Raw genomic sequence first — 22,147 nt, 5'->3', positions numbered from 1 at the left:
TTTTCACTAGTTATTTAGGTTGAATAAAAGAAATCTGAAAGGGCTCCTTACTCTACCTTTGTATCATTTACTTTAGTCCCAACATGGCGAACACAGTGAATGCTGCCTTGAAGCCTCTGGAGACTCTGTCACGAATTGTTAACCAACCTAGCAGTCTCTTTGGGGGCAAAGGAGGCTCCAGCAAGAACAAGACAGAGCACGACCCCGTCGGCACTGCCAGGGACAGCAACAGCAACACTCAAGACCAAGGTATCCACATGAGATAACTGAGATACTTTAACAGCCTACTCTTAATTTCAAATGTCTGATGCTGAAATGTGGCATCTGTTGCAGGAGAGTCAGGTGAGGCAGAGCCTGTGGATGGCAGCCACAGAGTCCAAGGAACAGACAGTGACCTGATGGATGGAGAAACCGAGGGAGACACAGTGGTCATTGCTGGCCAGCCAGAGGTTCTCAGCACACAAGCTATGCAGGTAAATAATGTAGTAATAATGTATTACATACAACACACATAATAGCTCACAGTACACTCAAATTTCCTGGTCTGTAACATCTATAATTAAAGGCTAGAACATAAGTGTGTAGATAATTGTGATTAAGTTGTTACCCATTCATTTTGTGCACCATGTTATGGCTGGCTGTATAGTTGGATATAATTTCCTTTTCATGTAGGTAGAGAATGAGTTGGTGGATCTGATTGATGAGCTGTTGGAAAGAGATGCCGGCACGGTCAACAGCACAATTATAGGTAAGCAACTCGATTAATTTCAGGGGCAACAGTGAGGGTTGCTGGGCAATGAAAAGTGTAGAGTAGTTCTCTGCAGTGCTTCTGATCACTTAACCTTTCCATAATAGGTATAGGAAACAGATGAATACATAGAGGCCCCAGCAGTATAATATATTTTTTAAATTATCTATGATCTCAGATTGAGTACGCTCTTGATTGCAAAATGGCACAACAGCCCAGAGCTGATGTAACATTTGTTTGTTCTGTTGATTAGTTGGACGCAGTGGTGAAGATGAATCGCAAGAGGATGTGTTGATGGATGAAGCTCCCTCCAATATCAGCCAGGCATCCACTCTTCAGGCCAACCGAGAAGGTAAGACGTTATGGCAAACGCAACACCTTTTCTTTTTTTTCTTTTTAGCTGTTCTGTGCTTGCTTGATATTTATTTGTAAAGGATTGAGTGTATTTCTTCCATCAGACTCCATGAACATTTTGGAACCAGAGGATGAGGAGCACACACAGGAGGAAGATTCTAGTGGCAGCAATGATGATGAAGACAGCCAAGATGAAGAGGAGGAAGAGGAAGAAGAGGAGGAGGAGGATCAGGTGTGGTTTAATGCAGTGAAGCTCATTTAAAAAGTTTTGATTTTTGCTTATATTTAAGATTTATTGCTGGTATAATTTAAGGATGATGAAGAAGGAGATGAGGATGATGATGATGAAGGTTCAGAGATGGAGTTGGATGAAGACTTTCCTGACATCAATGCTGCACCACACATCCGCTTTGAGAGGTTTGACAGGGATGATGACCTCATCATCGAGTTTGACAACATGTTCTCCAATAATGGTAAGCACGATAATGTCAGTTGTGTTTATTAAGGTCATGTAGTTTCCCAGTTTCACTCCCACAATCTCAAGAGTCCTTTCTAAAGAATTGATTTGAAATTCCTTCCTGATTTACAGAAAAGCTTCTCTGTTTGATACTAAGACTGATGATGTTTCTTGGAAAAATCACATTGATTCTCAAACATCTGGTTCCAGCTGCTGATACGATTGTAAACTTTTTTTCACATTAGAGATTTTGACTTGTCTTAGTAGGAGAAGCACTCCTGATGTGTCTTAAGTCTCACAGTAAGCCAATGTGCCAAATATTAATAATTACACCTGTTGTGTTGCTATGATGTACCAGAATGTTTAGCACTCCTAAGTTGTTCTATTCAGTACTTTCCAAATTGGTTACATATAACAAATCAGGTGATGCAGAAAATGTATTTAAATAAGTTTTACTTTTCATAAGCATTGTAGAGCTTGTGCTATAGATTTCTCCCTAATGTCTGTGTACTGTGTTCTGTTTTTTTTTTTTTTTTTCCATCAGCTGACATTCCTCCTTCCCCAGGCAACATCCCTAGCTCCCACCCACTGATGGTGCGTCATGCTGACCACGGATCCCTCACCCTAGGTGTGGCAGGCACTAGTAGCCGCTTGGCGCAGGGCATGGGTCGCAGCCAGCGAACACTGCGCCAGCTCACTGCCAACAGTGGACACACCATCCATGTCCACTATCCCCATAATCGTCAGCCCAACCCACCACTTATCTTGCAAAGGTTTGTTTATGTGGCTCTGTTAACAAACTCATCTTTCACACCAACTTTCTTTGACTGACTGATAATTAAAAATTCTGTTCCTCCTCTTCTTCATTTGTCAGATTACTGGGCCCCAGTGCAGCAGCAGACATTCTACAGCTTTCCAGTTCTCTGCCTCTGCAGTCACGTGGTCGTGCCCGCCTTTTGGTTGGAAATGAAGATGTGCATATCATAGCTCGTTCTGATGATGAGTTATTAGATGACTTCTTCCATGAGCAGAGCAGTACCGGAGGTCAAGCGGGTAAATATTACTGTGGACTGAGGGCATTGTAACTTGGTTTATTATTAACCTGAATGCCTAACATTTTTATTCTTTTTGTTTCTTTAGGGACCCTCTCTAGTATTCCTACTGCCTTGACTAGATGGACAGATGAGTGTAAAGTCCTGGATGCTGAGAGTATGCACGACTGTGTTGCAGGTAACTAGAAGCTTTTTTCAGTGGCAGTAAGCTGGTCATATAATGAAAATATTTTTATGAGTAAGCACTACCTGTATTGGTTGTTTGGCAGTGTGTTGTGAATGGCTGTTGGTGCCTTCAGAAAATATTTCTGCTCCTGGAAATTATTTATTTAGTTTATTTTTTTGGCCACAGTGGCTTTATTGGTAGTATATAGACAGGAAATTTGTAGCATATTTACTATTCATTGGGTTACTGTGTTGCTAGACAGGTAGCTGTGCAGGACCCAAGGACCTTCATTTTGCTTATAAAATCAGCAAGGAAGGGATTTGGGGGTGGGGTTGTGACCCTGAGATAAACTAGCTTTTCCCCAGTTTATGACTGACAGGTTTATCAGTTTGACCAAAAATTATTTTAACTTGGTGAGATTTCATGAATTTTTGAGTTCACATTTACAACTAAGTATGGATTTGAACACCTCTGCCTGCTTTCAGTGGTGAAGGTGCCTATCCTGCAGCATCTGGAGAATCTGCGAGATGAGGAGCTGGAAGAACGTAGCGAGAAGAGGAGGCGGCAGTTAGCTGAGGAGGAGGAGTCCAAACAAAATGAGAGGAGAGCCTCCGGAGCAGAACAGGCCAGAGAACAGAGCCTGCAGGTTGGCAGATAATTGCATGTGCTTATAAGGATGTATTTTCAGATAGAAAAATGCACGCATGTTCTGGCAGATGTACTAAACCTTTTTTCTAACATCAGCCACTTTGTGTCCACAGGGTTCTGGGTTGGGGACAGTTAATGGTGCAGAGAACACAGCAGGTACTGATATTCGAAAGGATTTTGGTTTTGTTTCTGTTTAATGTTAAAATTCCTTGACCTGTCTGGATTGGACAACTCAGAGAAGGGCACCCAGAGGCAAGCAGCCAGCTTGCTTTGCGTGCTGTGGGATGAGGTAGTAGTTTGTATAGTTTTAGGATCACACCAGATCTGGGAGATAACTATACAGTCTACTGTCTTTCTTATGGCAACGCCATACCAGCGTGACATCTTCATTTGTTTCAAAGGCGATAATATCTTAACTTGTAAACTGTCAAACTGAAAATTATCTCAGCCATACTGCTTTAAGAACCTTATCCTATCTGTATATTTAGATTGCATCTCTGATGTACAATATTGCTTCATATATATCTTGTATTAACTGTAATTTTTTTAGTTTATTTATTTTTGCTGCTGTCTGTGCTGTGGTGAGGTAGTAAGTTGTGTTGTTGTTGGGGATCAGGATTGTGCACCCCGTTGAGGAGATAACTATACAACTTACTGCCTTCCTCAGCAGAGGCCTTTGACATCTCTGTTTAAAGATTTATAGCTAATGACCACTGTTAGTTCTGTTCTTTCTGTACACTGATGTTCATTTTTTAATACTATTAACAACTCTTTAAAGGGCTTGGAAACATTTTTGGCAACAGTTGTATAGAAGGGAAAATGTTATCTGTATTGTTCAAGAATGTAAGAGGCATGTGAGCGCTAGTAGCTGTTGGCAGATATAGGAGAAAAGAGAGATTAAGATGCAACAGTCATGGTGAAGCATTTTCAGAAGATGTAATTTCTTAGGTCTTGTAATCTATTCAAATAAGAATTTACAGAAACTATCCCTTTTCATTACATAAGTTTCTCTCTGGATATTGCAGAAGGTGAGCAGGCTCAGGGTGGTGCTGTGTCATGTCTGGATCCACCCAGGGTCTCAGAGGGCTTCCTCACTGCTCCGCCATCTGGAGAGGTCACTCCAACCACACCTGCTCCTCACGAACAGGCCCTAGTCTCCCTGGAGACTGCTATTAGTCAGCAGGTCCACCAACCAATAGCTGACCTTTTACTGGCCGAGTCGCATGCTAGCTCACTGGCTGCTCTGGCAGGGGCTGGCCTTCCACCCTTGTCAACAGCTGAGAGGCCAAACAGTGAAGCAGAGGCATCACAGATGGAAATGTCCCCGGCACCCACAATTGGTGAGAGAGTCGGAGGAGGAGGAGGTGGTGGAACATTGGATGAAGTCAGGGAAGGTAGACTAACTTTGAAAACTCTATTTATACAGACTGGCCAACAGTAAGGACACACATTTGCAATGTAAATAATGATGCAGAAGTTAGAATATCATACATATTCTGAATCCAAGGAATTTTTCTATAGTGCATTAAATGACCAGATAATTTCGTAGCCCTAACAGTAAAGCTCTTTCTCATCTTCACAGCTTCCCTAAGTCCAGACATTGTAGAGAACTCTGAACCTGCAGCAGCTGGTGTATCGCAACTGGAGGGGTCACCAATGGATACCAGCAGCCCTGCCTCTGCCACTCAGGAAGAAGCTGGCCCCAACACTGCCCAACCCACCCAGCTGTCTCAGGAGCTGTCTGGAAGTGGGGAGAGTGGCCTAACTGACAGGCAGACAGATGCAGAAACTGGGTGGGTAGAAGCTTGATGTTCATCTCTGACCAAATCTGTTTAAAAGCAGTGTATTCTGCCCCTTGTATCGCCTGGCCGGATGTTTAGGAAGTTTAGGTTTAATAGATAAAAATTAGACTGTCTCAATGCCTCCTTAACATTGGTGGTCATACAACAACCCTGTTGAAGGTACTTTGTGAAACACAAACTACAACTAATTCATGGTTTAGTTAAATCTCCATATGAGATTCAAAGGGCATTTCATCCAGTTTGAACTTAATGAAGTACATCATTTCACATATTTTTGATAAGACAGTCTTTGTTTTTGTACAGTTCTACTTCTGTTTCATCCCCTGGGGAAACTATGCCCCGGAGTGACAGTGCTGACAGCCAGTCTCAGGCCATCCAGGAAGAGCCCCTTCCCTCTACAAGCAATGAAGAAGAGGATCCACTTGCAGGTAAAATACTTTGCTATTTCTGCAGTTTTTAATATTTTATGCTTTTGCAGTGTTGATGACTATTTTATTTTTTTATTGAGTTATCAGTATCCTTCTTTGATCGTAATATTTCTTCAATACATTAGTGGAATGTTTTCAGATTTGCCTGAAATGTTTGTTAAACTCGAGGGTAAATTGAATAGATTTGATGGTGGAAAATCAAGGTCACTGTGATCTTACAGCCATTCTACCCTACTGAGTGCAATGCCATGTCTCAGGAATACGTGGAGGGGGTTTCATTACATCTGGATCAAATGTTCACTTGGATTAACTGATTAAAATATGACAGTCAGAGGTCATGGTTACCGTTCACCTCACAAAACATCCATCATTATTGCTGTTATTTACCATGTTTGTGATGTCACCAGAAAGGAGGAATTGACTAGCATTTTGTAGATAAAGAGAAATAGAAACCAAAACAGTTTGTGCAATACTGGATCTTATTTTAATCAGTTTCAAAATTCCACCTAGCTGAATTGTCGTCATTATTCTAGTTTTTTATAGCTATATACAGCTCAGTGGTATGAAAAACACAACTGTGCTTGTATTGGTCAACCACAAGAAGTGACAGAACCTTCATGGAAGACCCACAAATTCCAACATGCCTGTTGGACATTTTTGCAAGACAAGCCTTTTTGTTCCCAACACAAAATGATGCTCTACATCAGGGCTCTTCAACTCCAGGCCTTGAGAGCCCCTGTCCTGCAGGTTTTAGATGTGTCTCTGCTTCAACACACCTGAGTCAAATATAGAAGTCATTAGCAGGACTCTGGAGATCTTGACTGCATACTGAGGAGGTAATTCAGCCATTTGATTCAGGTATGTTGGATCAGGGACACATCTAAAACCTGCAGGACAGGGGCTCTCAAGGCCTGGAGTTGAAGAGCCCTTCTCTACATTGTCCGGATTGGGTGATAATCTGCCTGATATTCGGTAGTGAATCCTGCATTAATGAAATATTACATCTCATTTCATTATTTGTGTTGGCAGGCATCAATCTGCCAGAGGGTGTAGATCCCTCCTTCTTGGCAGCGCTTCCTGAGGATATCCGCCGAGAGGTGCTGCAGAATCAGCTTGGCATCAGACCACCCTCCCGTCCTCCAGCTGCTACAAGCCTGCCCTCTACTACCGCACCTGTACTGGGAGGGCCTGGGGTTACAGAGGTCAGCCCTGAATTCCTGGCAGCATTGCCACCTGCCATTCAGGAGGAGGTGAGAGATGTTACGTTAGAAAATTGCATTAGAGACAATGCTTTATGGATATGATTTCAGACAAATCCTTAAAGGAGTCACTTATTAGTTCAATTCACTAAGCATGCGATTGGTTGCCTTAGGTTCTTGCCCAGCAACGAGCAGAGCAGCAGCGTAGGGAGCTGGCCCAGCAGCCTCCACAAGGAGACACACCTTTGGATCCTGTGACTTTCATCCAGACGCTGCCCTCCGAGCTCCGTCGTAGTGTCCTCGAAGACATGGAGGACAGCGTGTTGGCTGTGATGCCTCCCGACATTGCTGCTGAAGCTGCTGCATTACGCCGAGAGCAAGAGGCACGTCAGAGACAACTGATGCACGAGAGGCTGTTTGGTCATAGTTCATCTTCAGCGCTTTCAGCCATCTTGCGCTCACCAGCCTTCACTAGTCGATTAGGAAGCAATCGTGGCGTCCAGTACACTCGACTTGCTGTGCAGAGAGGAGGGACATTTCAGATGGGGGGAGGAACAAATCACAGGTAAAATAAACTGATTTAAAATGTTTTGCTTTTATAAATAAACACACATTTGGTATTTAGGATATCTTACTGCAGTTTTGACGGGTGACGCACTGAATGTTACTTTTGTTTCTTCAGACCATCCAGTTCAAGTGTGGACTCTCTGTTGCGCCTGCGTGGACGGTTGCTCCTGGACCATGAGGCTTTGTCCTGCCTGCTGGTTTTGCTGTTTGTGGATGAACCGAAGCTCAACACCAGCCGTCTGCACCGTGTGCTCAGGAACCTCTGCTACCATTCTCAGACACGTGGGTGGGTCATTCGCAGTCTGTTATCCATCCTCCAACGCAGCAGTGAGAGTGAGGTATGCGTGGAGACCTCACGTCTAGAGGACTCTCGTGGGAAGAGGACCAACCAGGGAAGCTGTGGAGGAAAAGGTGCAGCCACCTCGTCCCTCTCTTCATCCTCCTCTTCTTCTTCATCCCCAGCTTCCTCCTTAGAGTTATTGAACCGGGTGGAGTCTCGCAGCTCCAGTCAGCTTTCCTGGCTCTCTGTTTCTATGGACGCAGCCTTGGGTTGCCGGACAAATATTTTTCAGATTCAGCGAGCATCAGGTAGGAAGCATGCCGACCGTCATTCAACTGGTGGCTCTTCAGGTTCTGGGACATTGGGAGGAGGAGTGTCAGGGGGTGCTGCAAGTGTTACATGTGCTGGAGGTGGAGGCTCCACTGTTCACATCCACCCACAGGCTGCTCCAGTGGTCTGTCGACATGTTCTGGACACACTTATCCAGCTAGCTAAGGTGAGGGCCCACATATATTGTCCTACATCTATTATCTATTCTCTGCTGTAAGACTTAAAAGGCAAGTTATTCAATGTCCTCTTCTGTTTCTTTTTTTTTTTTTTTTTTTACCTGCAGGTGTTCCCCAGCCACTTCACGCAGCAACGTTGTAAGGACTTGTCAGCTTCGTCTTCTGACCTAGATTCACGTCTTTGTTCAGGCTCCTCTGGAGGAGGGGGTGGAGGTGGGGGCTCCAGGTCAGGGTCACAGTCTCAGAGCAACCCTAATGCCTCCAACACCCAGAACTCCCTAGGGTCTTCTGCCTCTATTCCCCAGTCCCTGGGAATCTCCACCGATTTTTGGGACTTATTAGTCAAACTTGACAACATGAATGTCAGCCGCAAGGGCAAAGCCTCAATGAAGACAGTGCCTCTAGGTGGAAGTGCAGAGGCAGAGGGAGCCCAGTTCAGCTTAGAGACCTCTCCTCTAGGCCAGCTGATGAACATGCTGTCCCATCCTGTAATCAGACGGAGCTCCTTGCTCACTGAAAAGCTGCTGCGCCTGCTCTCCCTTATATCCATTGCCCTGCCTGACAACAAGGCCACAGAGGTGCCTGCTGGACACCCAACTCCACAGGCTCCCAACCCCAACACAGCAACCAGCTCAGGAGCCACACCCTCAGTCACAACACAAGGCGCACCCGCAGTGGGCTCTATCCAGTCCACTGTGGCAGGCCCAGGGGTTTCTGTAGGAGCTGTAGCCCAGGGTACATCCTCAGGGACAAGTATAGCAACCTCCCAGACATCTTCTACAACAATCTCTATACCCATGTCTACTGGAACAGCTTCTTCAGGTAGTGTTAATTTATTCCAAAATAAAATGTCACCAAATCATAAATTTAGGTCTTATAATACACAAGATTTTATTAGAAAATAATGATAATGTATATTTTGGGGAAATTTTTTGTTAAAGGAGGAAAACAGAGGGGCGCTGCTAGCAATACAGAGAGTGAAAAGATGGCATCCACTGGACTGACAGAGAAACAGCTTCAGCTCTCTGTCGAGGTATGGTGAAAAGATTTAAAGAAATATCTGTGGTTTTTCCAAAATAATAACATCTACTAAGGGACTGTTTGGTAAACCTGTTGGTATACTAAAAACAGAGATGATAAATAGCAGTGCCATATCTGAAGTTGAGACATTTGGTTTGCAGCTCCACACTAAACTTTGGAAAAACTTGTATTAAGCAGCTCCAGATGATCAGCCGTTTCAATCTTTGAGGCATGAACCTCAAAGATGCACCCAGAAATATGAGGAAACTGCAAAGCTTATGTCCTTTGGGACTTCAGTATATTATGAAATTAGTATGCAGACAAATTGCTTTTCCCAAATATCACTTTTTTCATATTACTTTGGGTGATGAGGAAAAATTGTGATCAGAATTTTTTGTTTGTTTTTTAAAGGTTAAATTACATGAAAACTTAAATCGAGTCCTTTCTCATCTTGCTCAGTCAGTCCATCACAGATACTGTTGTTTGGTGATTCAGCATAAAATATGTTGAGTGTGTGTGTGTGTGTGTGTGTGTGTGTGTGTGTGTGTGTGTGTGTGTGTGTGTGTATAGCTAATTAGCAAGCTAATGCTAACTGCTAAATGCTTCTCCCGCTTGCTAATTGAGTGATGGGCAGTGTTGCCACATTGCGTGATATAAAAAAAGCAACCAGCTCCTTGAAAACAAGCCCAAAACAGCCCAACTGGCAACCCACCACATTGTTTAAAACAGAGGCTGCTTTAGAGCAGTATAAAATTAAACATTTATTATGGCATTATACATTAACAACACTACATTAACAAAATTATGCTAAACACTTTTACTGTAAAAATGTTGAAAAACTTAAATTTTGATAAATTCTCTGAAAAACTTAAATTTTGATAAATTCTCTGAAAAACTTAAATTCTTTGAATAAGTTACAATTTTTGAATAACATACTTTTAAGTTCTCATCAAAAGAAAAGTGCATTTTGCATATGTAACAGCAAACTCGCAGTAAACAGTAAACCAAAAACTTTCTTTAAATTGTTTAAAAGAAAAGACACACATGAGCCAACTCAAACATGCCAAGTGTGAAACCATCTTCTGTCCTTCTGCAGAATGCCTTTGATACAGCTCCCATCTGAAGTCGGATCCATCCTTTAAATGCGCTCTCTTTCTCCCAGTCTTTATTATATTTTTTCCATATTTTCCTCACTTACTGAAGCTCATTTATAAACTGCCTTGTCACTCTTGGCTCTAGCTGGCTGCTATGAGTGTTTGTTTGGGTGTGCTTCTGGTCAACTTGGGCGGGAGCGATAAACAGGAAACGGGGGCTTGGAAGGGACAAACTACTTACCACTCGTCTTTTGCTTTATTATGGGGAGCTGGGAGATAATTAAGGAGTTTTACTCAGAAAGAAAGTCAAGCCCAAATAAGTAACTTTACGTTCAAAAACAAGCCCAAAAAACCGCAACTCACGAGATTTGCAAACGACTTTAGAAAAAAAAAAAGCCCAAAGTTGCTTATAATAAAGCGGACTTGGCAACACTGGTGATGGGGCCTACGTATGTAACCAGAAAGCACCTCTAAAGCCTAGGCAGTAATCACAGTCTTTGTGGGCACGTAGTTACATTTCTCGAGGTCTAAATCAGGCCTTATTACATCGATAGTGCGATAATTTTTGCATATAATCCAAAAGACTTACACATATATCGTGCATTTAATGTGTCCCTGAGCACCGTTTCTATCCACTAATGGGTTTGCAGAAATCACATAAAAAGCATACACAACAAAAACATAAACCAGATGTTTTATCGATCAGCTGCTAAAAGCAGTTCCTGTGTTCAAATATCAGTCATCATGTTGTAAGCGTAAACTATCATGTTTTTAATGCAAAAACAGGAACTGTTGCTGGGAACTGTAGTTTTTTTCTTAAATGCCTTTTATAGCTCCAGTGAAAAGTAATGTTCGGCTTTGCCTTTCTGAATACAAGTAGGGTTGCATTTATCTATGATTTTAGTAATCGAGTATTCTATTGATTACTCCATAATTGGATAAGAATTTATTTTTTGTATTAACAATTCATCTGCATATTTTACCTTCGATAAAATATGCATAGGAAGCCTGAAATTTTCATTTGTTAATTTTTCCTCTTCTACTGGTCATGCTGTTTGTCATTTCGATTTCTGTAGCCTGTGAAATCAAGCGCAGGCACATCCGTAGCGAGATCACACATGCACAATGTGAATGAACCTGCCTGTGCCCTGTGGTAGATTGCAAATTGTGGTGAAATGATACAAGCACAAGCGGTGATAATAGCAGCAATCTAGCTGGGGCGGAGTCCGCGGGGTGGCTCCTGTTCGCTAATTGTAGTGACAGCAGAGTTCCGAAAGTGAAGCAGTGAAATCCTCGGCAAGGCGCAGCACCTGGCGATCAGCTGCTAGCTACACTGTGTGTGTGTGTGTGTGTGTATGTATGTATGTATATATATATATATATATATATATATATATATATATATATATATATATATATATATATATATATATATATATATAATTTTTTTTTTTTTTAATAAAAATATGTGCATATGCGAGCAATGATGTGTTTTCATAAACTACTCTTTTCTCTGTGTAAGGTGTTGACATCTCACTCGTGTTCAGAGGAAGGCCTGGAAGATGCAGCTAACATTTTGCTGCAGCTATCTAGAGGAGACGCTGCCACCAGAGACACTGTGCTCAGACTGCTGCTTAGTGGAGCAAGACATCTCGGATACACTCTTTGCAAACAGATCGGTAAGTTTTGGGCGACAACATGGATGTCAGTTCTCATTCTTCTTTTCAAGAAAGTACCGTTTTTTGTTTTTTTTTTGTTGTTGTTTTTACAAACTTTATGAACATTATTTCTCTTAGGGACATTATTGGCTGAGCTTAGAGAGTACAACTTGGAGCAGCAGAGACGGGCACAAGCTGATTCACATTCCCCTGATGCACCTCCTGAGGATTCCTCCATATCAGCCAGACTGAAGGGCAAGATGACTAGCAGGTTAGCTAGTGACAATTCTCATTGGTCAGTGATGTTGTTTTGTCAGCGCAGATGCGACATACTGGCAGATTTTTTTAAAATACTTGTTAAGTTAGATAAATTACCTTTATCTTGACTATAAATTCTTATGTCTTGTATGTATCTGTTGACTGGGGTACAGGTTTGACGGGTCAGAGAGCGTGGTGATTGTTGCGGCACAGAAGCGCACCCTTGGGGGGCGTGAATTACAACTTCCTTGTATGAGCTCACTAACATCCAAGACATCGACACAGAAGTTTTTCTTGCGAGTGCTGCAGGTTATTATCCAGCTCCGTGAGGATACAAGGCGTGCCAACAAGAAAGCCAAACAGACAGGGCGCTTAGGTACAAAGATGCTATATCTACACTGATCTCTTTGTGTTTGTATGCAATATCCTCATCATATTTCAAGTGATTTAAACCCCTTTCTTCCCTTTGTCACTGGCAAGGCTCCACCAGTTTGGGCTCTGCAAGCAGCATCCAGGCTGCGGTGCGTCAGCTGGAAGCCGAGGCCGATGCCATCATCCAGATGGTGAGAGAGGGGCAACGGGCACGTCGGCTGCAACAGGCCCCCCCACCCACCGCCCCTTCTGCCTCTGCCGCCGTTGCTGCCGGATCCTCAGTAGCTGCCCCTCATCCTCCCGCTGGGGCTGCTCCCCCTGTTGGCACGGCTGCTGCTGCTACGGTTAGCATGGGCTGCACTGACAGCAGGCATTCTTACGCACACTTACATAGATCATGATTTTTAACACTGAAAAGTCAAGGTAGACTGCACAGTATGACCTTCACAGTAAAGTTATCCACACATTGTGGTGGTCATCAAAATAAATGCTATTAAATGGCTATTTGCCATTTGCCACTTACATGAACCTTGTCTGACTTGAATTTGCCTGCTTTGGTAATTTTATTCAATTGGCCAACCCATTAATTATATTACATATGCCTTATTTAAAAAAACAAAACAAAAAAAAAGACTTTATTATAACCTTTTGTTATTGGATTTGATTATTTCTAAATAACACAATTTATTGTATATTCACCCTATAGTCTGCTACCTCAAGTGGTTTATGCATTGAGACATCTGCTTTGCTGTAATGATGAATATTGACAGCTCCAACAGAGAGGCAGATGGGCCAGTGATTCACTGCATTCTTTATCATTTGTCTTTGCATTGATATATTTTAATTTTGATGGTGTCTAAATGTGAATGTACTGCCTGCTGCAAATGGTTTGATTTGTTTCACTGAAGTCATGTTTGCTGGCTGATGTTGCTTCATGCTTTTGGCCCACCCCCTCCCTTCCTACCGTCCTTCCTACCTCCCTTCCTTACTGGCTATGTCAGTGGATCATGGGAATGTCATTTTGCATGACAGTCATGCTTATTAGGGATGCTCTGATTCTTGGCCAGTACTGATGTGAAAAATAGTTGCAGGAGAAACTAAGACATTATGTGTTTTCATTTTCATAAATAGACCTAAATTTGTTACATCAGATAAATATTAGCTATTTTCCTATTGGCCAATAGGCCAGTTTCAGTCAACGAGGTGAGTATTGGCCAATAAATTTGTGCAACCCTAATTATCAAACCATCATGTTGGTCATTAATTTTTTTTTCTTCTGTTGTTCAATCTCTGTCTCTGCCTCTGGTTCTTCCTGGTTTATTTTCTGTAGTCTGAAGGACAGTCAGTTTCAGAATCCCAGGCAGCACAGAGAGATGATTCTCCAATGGATGTGGACCAACCATCTCCTCTAGAGCAAGACCCTGCACCTCTGGGTATGACTCGCTAGCAGCTTGCTAATAATACTTTAAATCACCCTCTGCTTTACTGTGATTTTGTGTTTTCAGTAAATGATGCCTACATCGAATTGGAGGGTTTAAAGAAGCAAAAAAAAAACCCACTTTGATTTACCAGGAAATTAATGTATTTATTAGTGAAAGTACTTAAGAAATTTTACCTAAACAATTACACATACCTTCTAAATTGTTTGTAACAGTTGACAAAGGACATTTATCAAATATGACAACACACTGCTTTGTTATTTTCTGCAGTTCTTGTAACGTCTTCTTAGACTTCTCTTATACATATTGAGTTACAGCACCAGTCAAAAGTTTGGAGTGTGTCCAAACTTTTGACTGGTGCTGTATATCATTGTGATTAACTGTGGTTGGAATATTGAAATTTTCTTTATTAGATGAAGAAGGAAATGGTCAATCAGAGAGTGAAGAGAGACTTCCAGATCTCCCTCTGCTCAGTGAGCAGCTGTTGTTGGATGAACTATGGGACATGCTCGGGGAGTGTCTGAAAGAGCTGGAGGAGTCCCATGACCAGCATGCTGTATTGGGTAGGTGGAAATTAAAAAATGTACTGTATGTGATTTATTTTTGTTTTTTTTTTACTAATGAGTGCCAGGGGTTAAGTAATATGTTCCCCTAATGTTGTTTCCCCAGTTCTTCAGCCTGCTGTGGAGGCCTTCTTTCTAGTCCATGCCACGGAGCGAGAGAGCAAACCTCCTGTGAGGGATACACGGGAGAGCCAGCTTTCTCACATCAAAGATGAACCTCCACCACTGTCTCCTGCACCTCTTACACCTGCCACACCTTCATCTCTAGACCCGTTCTTTTCCAGGGAGCCATCCTCCATGCACATCTCTTCAAACCTGCCACCAGACACCCAGAAGTTCCTACGCTTTGCTGGTAAGCTTAAAATATTTAAATAAGGAGAATGATAAAGCTTTGTTTTGGTGCATAGTATAGGTTCTAATAGAACTCATTCTTCTTGCTAGAAACTCACCGCACAGTGCTTAATCAGATCCTGCGTCAGTCAACCACTCACTTGGCTGATGGACCGTTTGCAGTATTGGTTGACTACATACGCATCCTAGACTTTGATGTTAAGAGGAAGTAAGGGGAATCATCTTAAATATAAATCTTTTTTTTTTTTTTTTTTTTTTTTTTTTTTTTAATTAAAAATCCATTGACATGCTGGTATTTGTTTATCTCTGCAGGTACTTCCGCCAAGAATTGGAACGACTGGATGAAGGCCTGAGGAAGGAGGATATGGCTGTGCACGTGAGGAGAGATCATGTGTTTGAGGACTCTTACAGGGAGCTGCATCGCAAGAGCCCAGAGGACATGAAGAATAGGCTGTAAGGTTTCATTACTCTTCTATCCGTGTGTCCTCTCAATTCAAACCCACTCAACCTGATCCACTCCCCTTTCATTACAGATACATTGTTTTTGAAGGGGAGGAGGGCCAGGATGCTGGTGGCCTGCTGAGAGAATGGTACATGATCATCTCCCGGGAGATGTTCAACCCAATGTACGCCCTGTTCCGTACTTCGCCAGGGGACCGTGTCACCTATACCATCAACCCATCATCCCACTGCAACCCCAACCATCTCAGCTACTTTAAGTTTGTGGGTCGTGTTGTGGCAAAGGCAGTCTATGATAATCGGTTACTGGAATGCTACTTCACCCGCAGCTTCTACAAGCACATCTTGGGCAAAAGTGTCAGGTATTTCAGCTACTAGAGGTTACAGCCAAGTAGCCTAATTGTGTAAGACACTAGTTAGAGTAATTATCCCAAACATTATGTCAACCAGAGAACCAATCAGCTGTAGATTTTTCTTGAACATGTCAGTAATATGGTTACATTTCTGTGGTATTCCTAGGTATACGGACATGGAAAGTGAGGATTACCCATTCTTCCAGGGTTTGGTTTACCTGTTGGAAAATGATGTTTCCACCCTGGGCTATGAGCTGACATTCAGCACAGAGGTTTGTGTCTGTTCTTTATTTTGTCTCAAAATTTTATCTGCTCTTTAAATGTTCAAAGTGCTGTTAAGGTTTAATTCCCTGAACCCTTTAAAGTGATACTGTCATCTAGAGCCAATGTTTTTGACTGTGTGTAGGTCCAAGAGTTTGGGGTATGTGAAGTCAGAGACCTCAAGCCAAATGGAGCCAATATTCTGGTCACAGAGGAAAACAAAAAGGAGTATGTGCACCTGGTGTGCCAGATGAAGATGACAGGTGAGGTTTTTCTCAATACTAAGGCATCAGTGAAATTAAATCCTTGTTACATTAGTATTGTAGTGGGGGGGAAAAAAGCAAGTCTGGGTAAAAGAATAGTTTTAATCAGTAGATGCCATATTAGACCAATACGTTATAGTCTAAATGATGCCACTAGGTGGCAGCACTGTAGCATAGTTGATAAATTGTTGCACAACAGCCATGCATTATTCAGTGAAGCTTTGAATTTTCAGCTGCTTAATTGAAAAATAACAAATTTGTAAAACTGCATTAGATGCATGTCTAATAAGAATATTCTCACTTCTGTAGAAAGCTTTTAGTGAATACTTTGACTTACTTTCTAGGTGCAATCCGCAAGCAACTGGCAGCCTTTCTTGAAGGTTTCTATGAGATCATCCCCAAGAGACTGATCTCCATCTTCACTGAGCAGGAGCTGGAGCTGCTCATTTCTGGCCTGCCAGCTATTGACATCGATGACCTCAAGGCCAACACTGAATATCACAAGTACCAGTCCAGCTCCATCCAGGTAGGGATGAGTAAATGTGTGCAGCATTTTTATTTAACTGTTTACTAACACATGTTGGAGAACTGATATGAGCAACACTGGCTCAGTGTTTATGTTGTGCATGATTCCTCCTGGAGGACTTGTGTATATACTATATACAGTATATATAGTGCTGAATGTGATTTGGAAAAATTGAAAAGCATTGTAAATTACCTAAAATGTGTTTTTTACCAAAAGACAGTTTCTTTATAGTTTTTTTTTTTTTTTTGTCCCCCAAAATGTGTGTGTGATATGTTTATAGCTCAGCTGCTTTTGTCTTTTTTTAAATTTTCCTTTAGATTCAGTGGTTCTGGAGGGCTTTGCGGTCATTTGATCAGGCAGACCGGGCCAAGTTCCTACAGTTTGTCACTGGCACATCCAAAGTTCCCCTGCAGGGCTTTGCAGCTCTGGAGGGCATGAACGGTATCCAGAAGTTCCAGATCCACCGTGATGATCGATCCACTGACCGCCTGCCATCTGCTCACACCTGGTAATCTTGTTGAAAGTTCATGTGGCACAAATAACTAGAGGTTTCAAAGGAGCAAAACTTTAAAAGTGTAACTGATGTTTACTTTTCCATCCTCAGCTTTAACCAGCTGGACCTTCCAGCCTACGAGAGCTACGAGAAGCTGAGACACATGCTGCTGTTGGCCATTCAGGAATGCTCCGAGGGATTCGGACTGGCTTAAACTCTGAGACTCTTAACACACACAGACTTGCATACACTTAATTTTAGGTTTGCCTACTCCTGACACATTCACACTGATAACCTTTGAACACACACATACATACACACACACACACACACACACCATTATAGACATTACTGGATTACTTGTTGAATGGCCTAGACTTGCTGGTTTCGATTCCATATAAAACCGATAAAACCAGCAAGTGAAATAGACTGATTGACGTTGCGTACAACACAGAGAGCCTCATTTTGACACTGTTGTGTCTCCCTTCCCAATTTAATGGCAAATGCAAAGGATAAAACATGGACTAATATAAAAGATGTTTTCTTCATTTAGTTTGATTTCTCTGTACAAAAGGTTTGGGAGTTTATTATGTTCAATCTTTTTTTGTTCTCTGGCTGTGTAAAAAGAAAAAATAGAATGTTTGAACAGGATGGTTATAAAACCTTTGGGGAAAAAATGTTGGTGGTTTCCTGTTGCAAATTTGTGACCTCACAAGCCTTGATGATGGGGAACATTTTTATGGGGGGTATATGAACAACTTGAAAAGTTTTGGAGCTATTCACAAAAATGCACTTTTCAAAGTTTTGTGGCATTTTTAAGGATGGTACAAAAAATGAAGAGAAAACCTGAAGGAGATTTAAAAAAAAGAAAAAAAAAAAGAAAAAAAACAAAAAACATTAACCATAAACTCTAGAGTATTTTTGGCTATTAAATCGCTGACCCAGCCTTGAGCCTTTGAATCAGAGTGGAATAACTACATGAATAAATGCATAAAATTGCGTTCATTGTCTCTTTTAAAAGTGTTTTAGCTATTATTTGCAGTGAATTAATTTCATCAAAATTGTCGATTCGTAATACTACATCTGTTGCCAGTTCATCACTTCAGTCCCCGATGTTTTTTGTGCTATTATCCCAAATTGTATCCTTGCAATGCAATGAATCAGACTGGTAAAATCACTTAAGCATGTTATAGCTGATACCGTCTGAGAGCAGAGCGGCTGCTGGGTGGTGGGATCAGTTGGAACCTGAAGAGGAACTCTTTGCAGCAATGCTGACACCGACCCAGTTTGACCTCCATTCCCAAACCTATCTTAAACCTCACTGTCCCCACCTGTGTTTTCATTACTGATGAAATGAAAACGACAAGTCTCATCTGCTCATGTTTATCAATGCATTGTGGATGCGAATAGAAGCTTGTAACAGCAGCAGCAATATATTACCTTGTCATTGCTAGAAAAGTACAGATGTACAAAGCAACAAGAAGAACAACACAAAACGATAGTGAACAAATTTGTCACATTTGCTGCCAAAACGTCTCCAGCCAAGATCCCGCTTTCCCTGGTTTTGAGTAACCTGAAGTGTGCGATGTGCTTCTAACTCCAGTTTTGAAGTCAAATGATCAACAGCGGTTTGGTTGTCTTGTCATTTTGCAAATCATTGCAAAGTTTATATATAAACAATCCAAAAAGGAGCTAAACAGCTTTACTTATTACAGTTTTATGAAGCTAGTTCATTTATGAAACTGAACTGCAATTGCCAATCCTTTGGCATGACTTTCTTTCATCTAACCATTCATAAATATTTTAAGTTTGGTATGGCTTATTGACTAGTGAGAGAGACAGATATCCAAAAATGAAATCTGACATTTAGTGCGTTATAGGTAAATTCAAGTGCCAGTGAAGGAATGTGTTGAATCTAACTGGCTCCCTGGTTCCTTATTTACAGCCCAAAGTAGGACAAATTTCTGGGATGTAATTTTCCCCTTACATGTTTAACAAGTGTAGTTTAATAAGTGTTCACATAGCTAAAAATGGACAAGCACTGTATAAGGCTTTTTCCTTTTAATTCAGACAATTTAAAACCACAACTTGCCCAGAAAGTGTGTGTGTGTGATGCAAAGTGGGCTCAAATCCAGAGTTTACTGGAAATTGTGCCACACAACCACAGCTGGACAGAAAACTGTACAATAACACTTTATCTTGGGCTTTCTTCCACTTGTTCTTTCTACTCCCCATCCTCTCCATGCACAGCTTCTCATCTGTTCACCTCTATTTTCTTTTTTTCCCTTCTGAAGCTCCTCCAAGCATCTCAGCTGTGTTATATTTGTACTGCAGTACAAAAATCCAGGGGCGCATCGAGAAGTCTGTGATCAGTGTTGTGCTAAACGATACTATTAATGTTTTGGTGATGAGACAACTCGAAAGAAATTATTCTAGTCACAAGCTTTCTGTAGTGAAAAAAAAATAGAATAAAACAGACATAACAAAATTCTAAGATGATCATAAAATCTGGTCAAAAAACAGTTGTGAGAAAGAGTGACTTTATCACTCACATCTTTGTGGAGGAATTTTGGTCCTCTCTCCACTTCAATGAGATGCTGCATTTGTACCAAATGCGCAGTTCCTCAAATTAAGCAACAACTGGTCTGGTTCTGGTTTCAGTAAATATTTTTCAGTTCTTCTCAATTCCAGTAATTCCCATTGCCTTCCCCTTCCTTGGAAAAGTTTCTGCCTTGAGTCATGGAATTAAGAGTATTGCTCAAGACCTTTGCACTGATCACTGCATTCCCTTACACCAAAGAGTAGCTGTTTTTTTTCTTTTTTCCCCCCTCTGCCTCAAAAGGCTTATGGAGTATTGTTGTCATGCTGCTCGCCAGGTGACCAACTCAAAGATGTGACCCTGGATTGTGAAACAAATACGCTTGTGTTCAAAATAAGAGCAGTGCTTGCAAAAACATGAATAAAGCTCAGAATCCTTATAATAGTTTTTATTTACAGGCACTGGAGACACCGCACATTATATTCTAAATCAAAACATGTAGAAAAATGTATAAACTTTCCAATTACTTTACAGGAAATTAAGAAAAGTTAATGTTGGGCTGTTCAAAAAAATAGCGTCTGCATTTTTCTTTATAAACTCAAATATTCACTTTATGAACTGAAAAATCTTTAGGAATTAGCATTCCTGTGAATCACTAATATTTAGCACCATAACCACTGTTTCTGAGAACTCCTTCACATCCGTGTTGCATGGAGTCGACCAACTTCTGGCACCTGTGAACAGGTATTCCAGCCCAGGATGATTTGACAACTTTCCACAGTTCCTCTGCATTTCTTGGTTTTGTGTCAGAAACAGTATTTTTGATGTCACCCCACAAGTTTTCTACTGGATTAAGGTCCGGGGATTGGGCTGACCACTCCATAACTTTAATTTTGTTGGTCTGGAACCAAGATGCTGCTCGCTTACTGGTGTGTTTGGGGTCTTTGTCTTGTTGAAACACCCATTTCAAGGGCATTTCCTCTTCAGCATAAGGCAACATGACCTCTTCAAGTATTTTTATATATATCAAACTGATCCATGATCCCTGGTATCTGATAAATAGGCCCGACACCATAGTAAGAGAAACATCCCCATATCATGATGCTTGCACCTCTATGCTTCACTGTGTGCTGTGGCTTGAATTCAGTGTTTAGGGGTCGTCTGACAAACTGTCTGGGGCCCTTGGAGCCAAAAAGAACAATCTTACTTTCATCAGTCCACAAAATGTTTCTACATTTCTCTACAGGTCAGTCGATGTGTTCTTTGGCAAACTCTTCAGCACATGCCTTTTTTTTTTTTTTTAACAGTGGAACTTTATGGGGGCTTCTTGCTGGCAGATTAGCTTCACACAGGTGTCTCCTAATTGTCACAGTACTCACAGGTAACATCAGACTGTCTCTGATCACCCTGGAGCTGATCATTGGCTGAGTCTTTCCCATTCCAACAGCCTATCGTTTTCTGCACTTCTTTATACGTTTTCCCCTCTCCAATCAACATTTTAATCAAAGAACGCTGTTCTTTTTGAACAATGTCTGGAACGGCCCATTTTTCTCAGGTTTTCAGTGAGAAATGCATGTACATGTGTTGGCTTCATCCTTAAATAAGGACCACCTGATTGACGCCTGTTTTTTCACATGATTGAATGACCTCACTGATTGGACTCTATACTGCCCCTTTTAATTAATTATTCAATTACACAGACTCAGGAGCACGCATCTCATGAATGTTGGGTCTGTTGGTTTTCTATGACTCTACTACACCTACTGGTAAATTATTTGCCATGTAGTAATATGATTTTGACCAAAAATATTGATTGATCTGGTTAGCCATGTTGGACTGCTATTATTTTGAACACAACTGTACCATAGATGCAGCTAATAAAAATCTGATGACCTTGACTTCAAGGTCAGAGGTCAAGTTTTCTGGAAATCATGTGAACATGACAAATCTAATAAGAAAAGCTAACATGTTATCGAGTTGAGAAGAATATTAGTCTGACTTTTATGATATTAGGCTTAAAAAAATGCAGTTAAATATTGGTTCTAACACTCCCTTGTTATCATCAAGAAAATCTTGTCACCCCTTCTGTAAACTGTACTGTCAGAGTACCGGTGTGTTTTAAGAATACTGCTACTCGTTCTGCCTCCTCAGGGGTTCCCTGCTCCGCCACTAAAGCCCTTCTATATCTGCACCTGTCATTCCCTCCATTTCTCTCAATAATCCCCTGTGTATCCGCCTTCTTTTCACTGCTCCCGTGTGCTGAATTTGTTCCACTTCAGGACTCCTACAAC

General features: G+C 41.5%; 1 protein-coding gene across 11 annotated transcripts in view; it reads left to right on the top strand.

Annotated features, from left to right (window-relative positions):
* huwe1 (HECT, UBA and WWE domain containing E3 ubiquitin protein ligase 1) overlaps positions 1-18,184 on the top strand; it is a 50,087-nt gene extending 31,903 nt beyond the window's left edge. For 7 of the 11 annotated variants that reach the window (XM_030734328.1, XM_030734329.1, XM_030734332.1 and 4 more), the window contains 34 exons: positions 77-249; positions 334-473; positions 673-748; positions 1,002-1,100; positions 1,207-1,334; positions 1,416-1,575; positions 2,104-2,332; positions 2,434-2,612; positions 2,700-2,789; positions 3,263-3,423; positions 3,539-3,581; positions 4,451-4,819; positions 5,008-5,218; positions 5,531-5,655; positions 6,685-6,905; positions 7,028-7,419; positions 7,537-8,197; positions 8,315-9,029; positions 9,149-9,240; positions 11,844-12,000; positions 12,118-12,274; positions 12,411-12,613; positions 12,718-12,953; positions 13,940-14,042; positions 14,462-14,611; positions 14,718-14,963; positions 15,053-15,170; positions 15,275-15,415; positions 15,496-15,783; positions 15,941-16,046; positions 16,181-16,298; positions 16,643-16,824; positions 17,142-17,332; positions 17,429-18,184. In XM_030734328.1, the coding sequence (XP_030590188.1) occupies positions 77-249; positions 334-473; positions 673-748; positions 1,002-1,100; positions 1,207-1,334; positions 1,416-1,575; positions 2,104-2,332; positions 2,434-2,612; positions 2,700-2,789; positions 3,263-3,423; positions 3,539-3,581; positions 4,451-4,819; positions 5,008-5,218; positions 5,531-5,655; positions 6,685-6,905; positions 7,028-7,419; positions 7,537-8,197; positions 8,315-9,029; positions 9,149-9,240; positions 11,844-12,000; positions 12,118-12,274; positions 12,411-12,613; positions 12,718-12,953; positions 13,940-14,042; positions 14,462-14,611; positions 14,718-14,963; positions 15,053-15,170; positions 15,275-15,415; positions 15,496-15,783; positions 15,941-16,046; positions 16,181-16,298; positions 16,643-16,824; positions 17,142-17,332; positions 17,429-17,531 (6,763 nt within the window). In that variant the 3' untranslated portion in view covers positions 17,532-18,184. The remainder of the gene's footprint in view (positions 1-76; positions 250-333; positions 474-672; positions 749-1,001; positions 1,101-1,206; positions 1,335-1,415; positions 1,576-2,103; positions 2,333-2,433; positions 2,613-2,699; positions 2,790-3,262; positions 3,424-3,538; positions 3,582-4,450; positions 4,820-5,007; positions 5,219-5,530; positions 5,656-6,684; positions 6,906-7,027; positions 7,420-7,536; positions 8,198-8,314; positions 9,030-9,148; positions 9,241-11,843; positions 12,001-12,117; positions 12,275-12,410; positions 12,614-12,717; positions 12,954-13,939; positions 14,043-14,461; positions 14,612-14,717; positions 14,964-15,052; positions 15,171-15,274; positions 15,416-15,495; positions 15,784-15,940; positions 16,047-16,180; positions 16,299-16,642; positions 16,825-17,141; positions 17,333-17,428) is intronic. The other 4 variants (XM_030734334.1, XM_030734330.1, XM_030734333.1 and 1 more) reach the window with 3 other exon arrangements.
* Positions 18,185-22,147: the final 3,963 nt, after the last annotated feature.

This window comes from Archocentrus centrarchus, chromosome 7 (assembly GCF_007364275.1).
Source record: "Archocentrus centrarchus isolate MPI-CPG fArcCen1 chromosome 7, fArcCen1, whole genome shotgun sequence".
NCBI classification, from domain to species: domain Eukaryota; kingdom Metazoa; phylum Chordata; class Actinopteri; order Cichliformes; family Cichlidae; genus Archocentrus; species Archocentrus centrarchus.
Note: the sequence above shows the minus strand (reverse complement) of the source record. Positions and strands in the feature narration are given on the sequence as shown.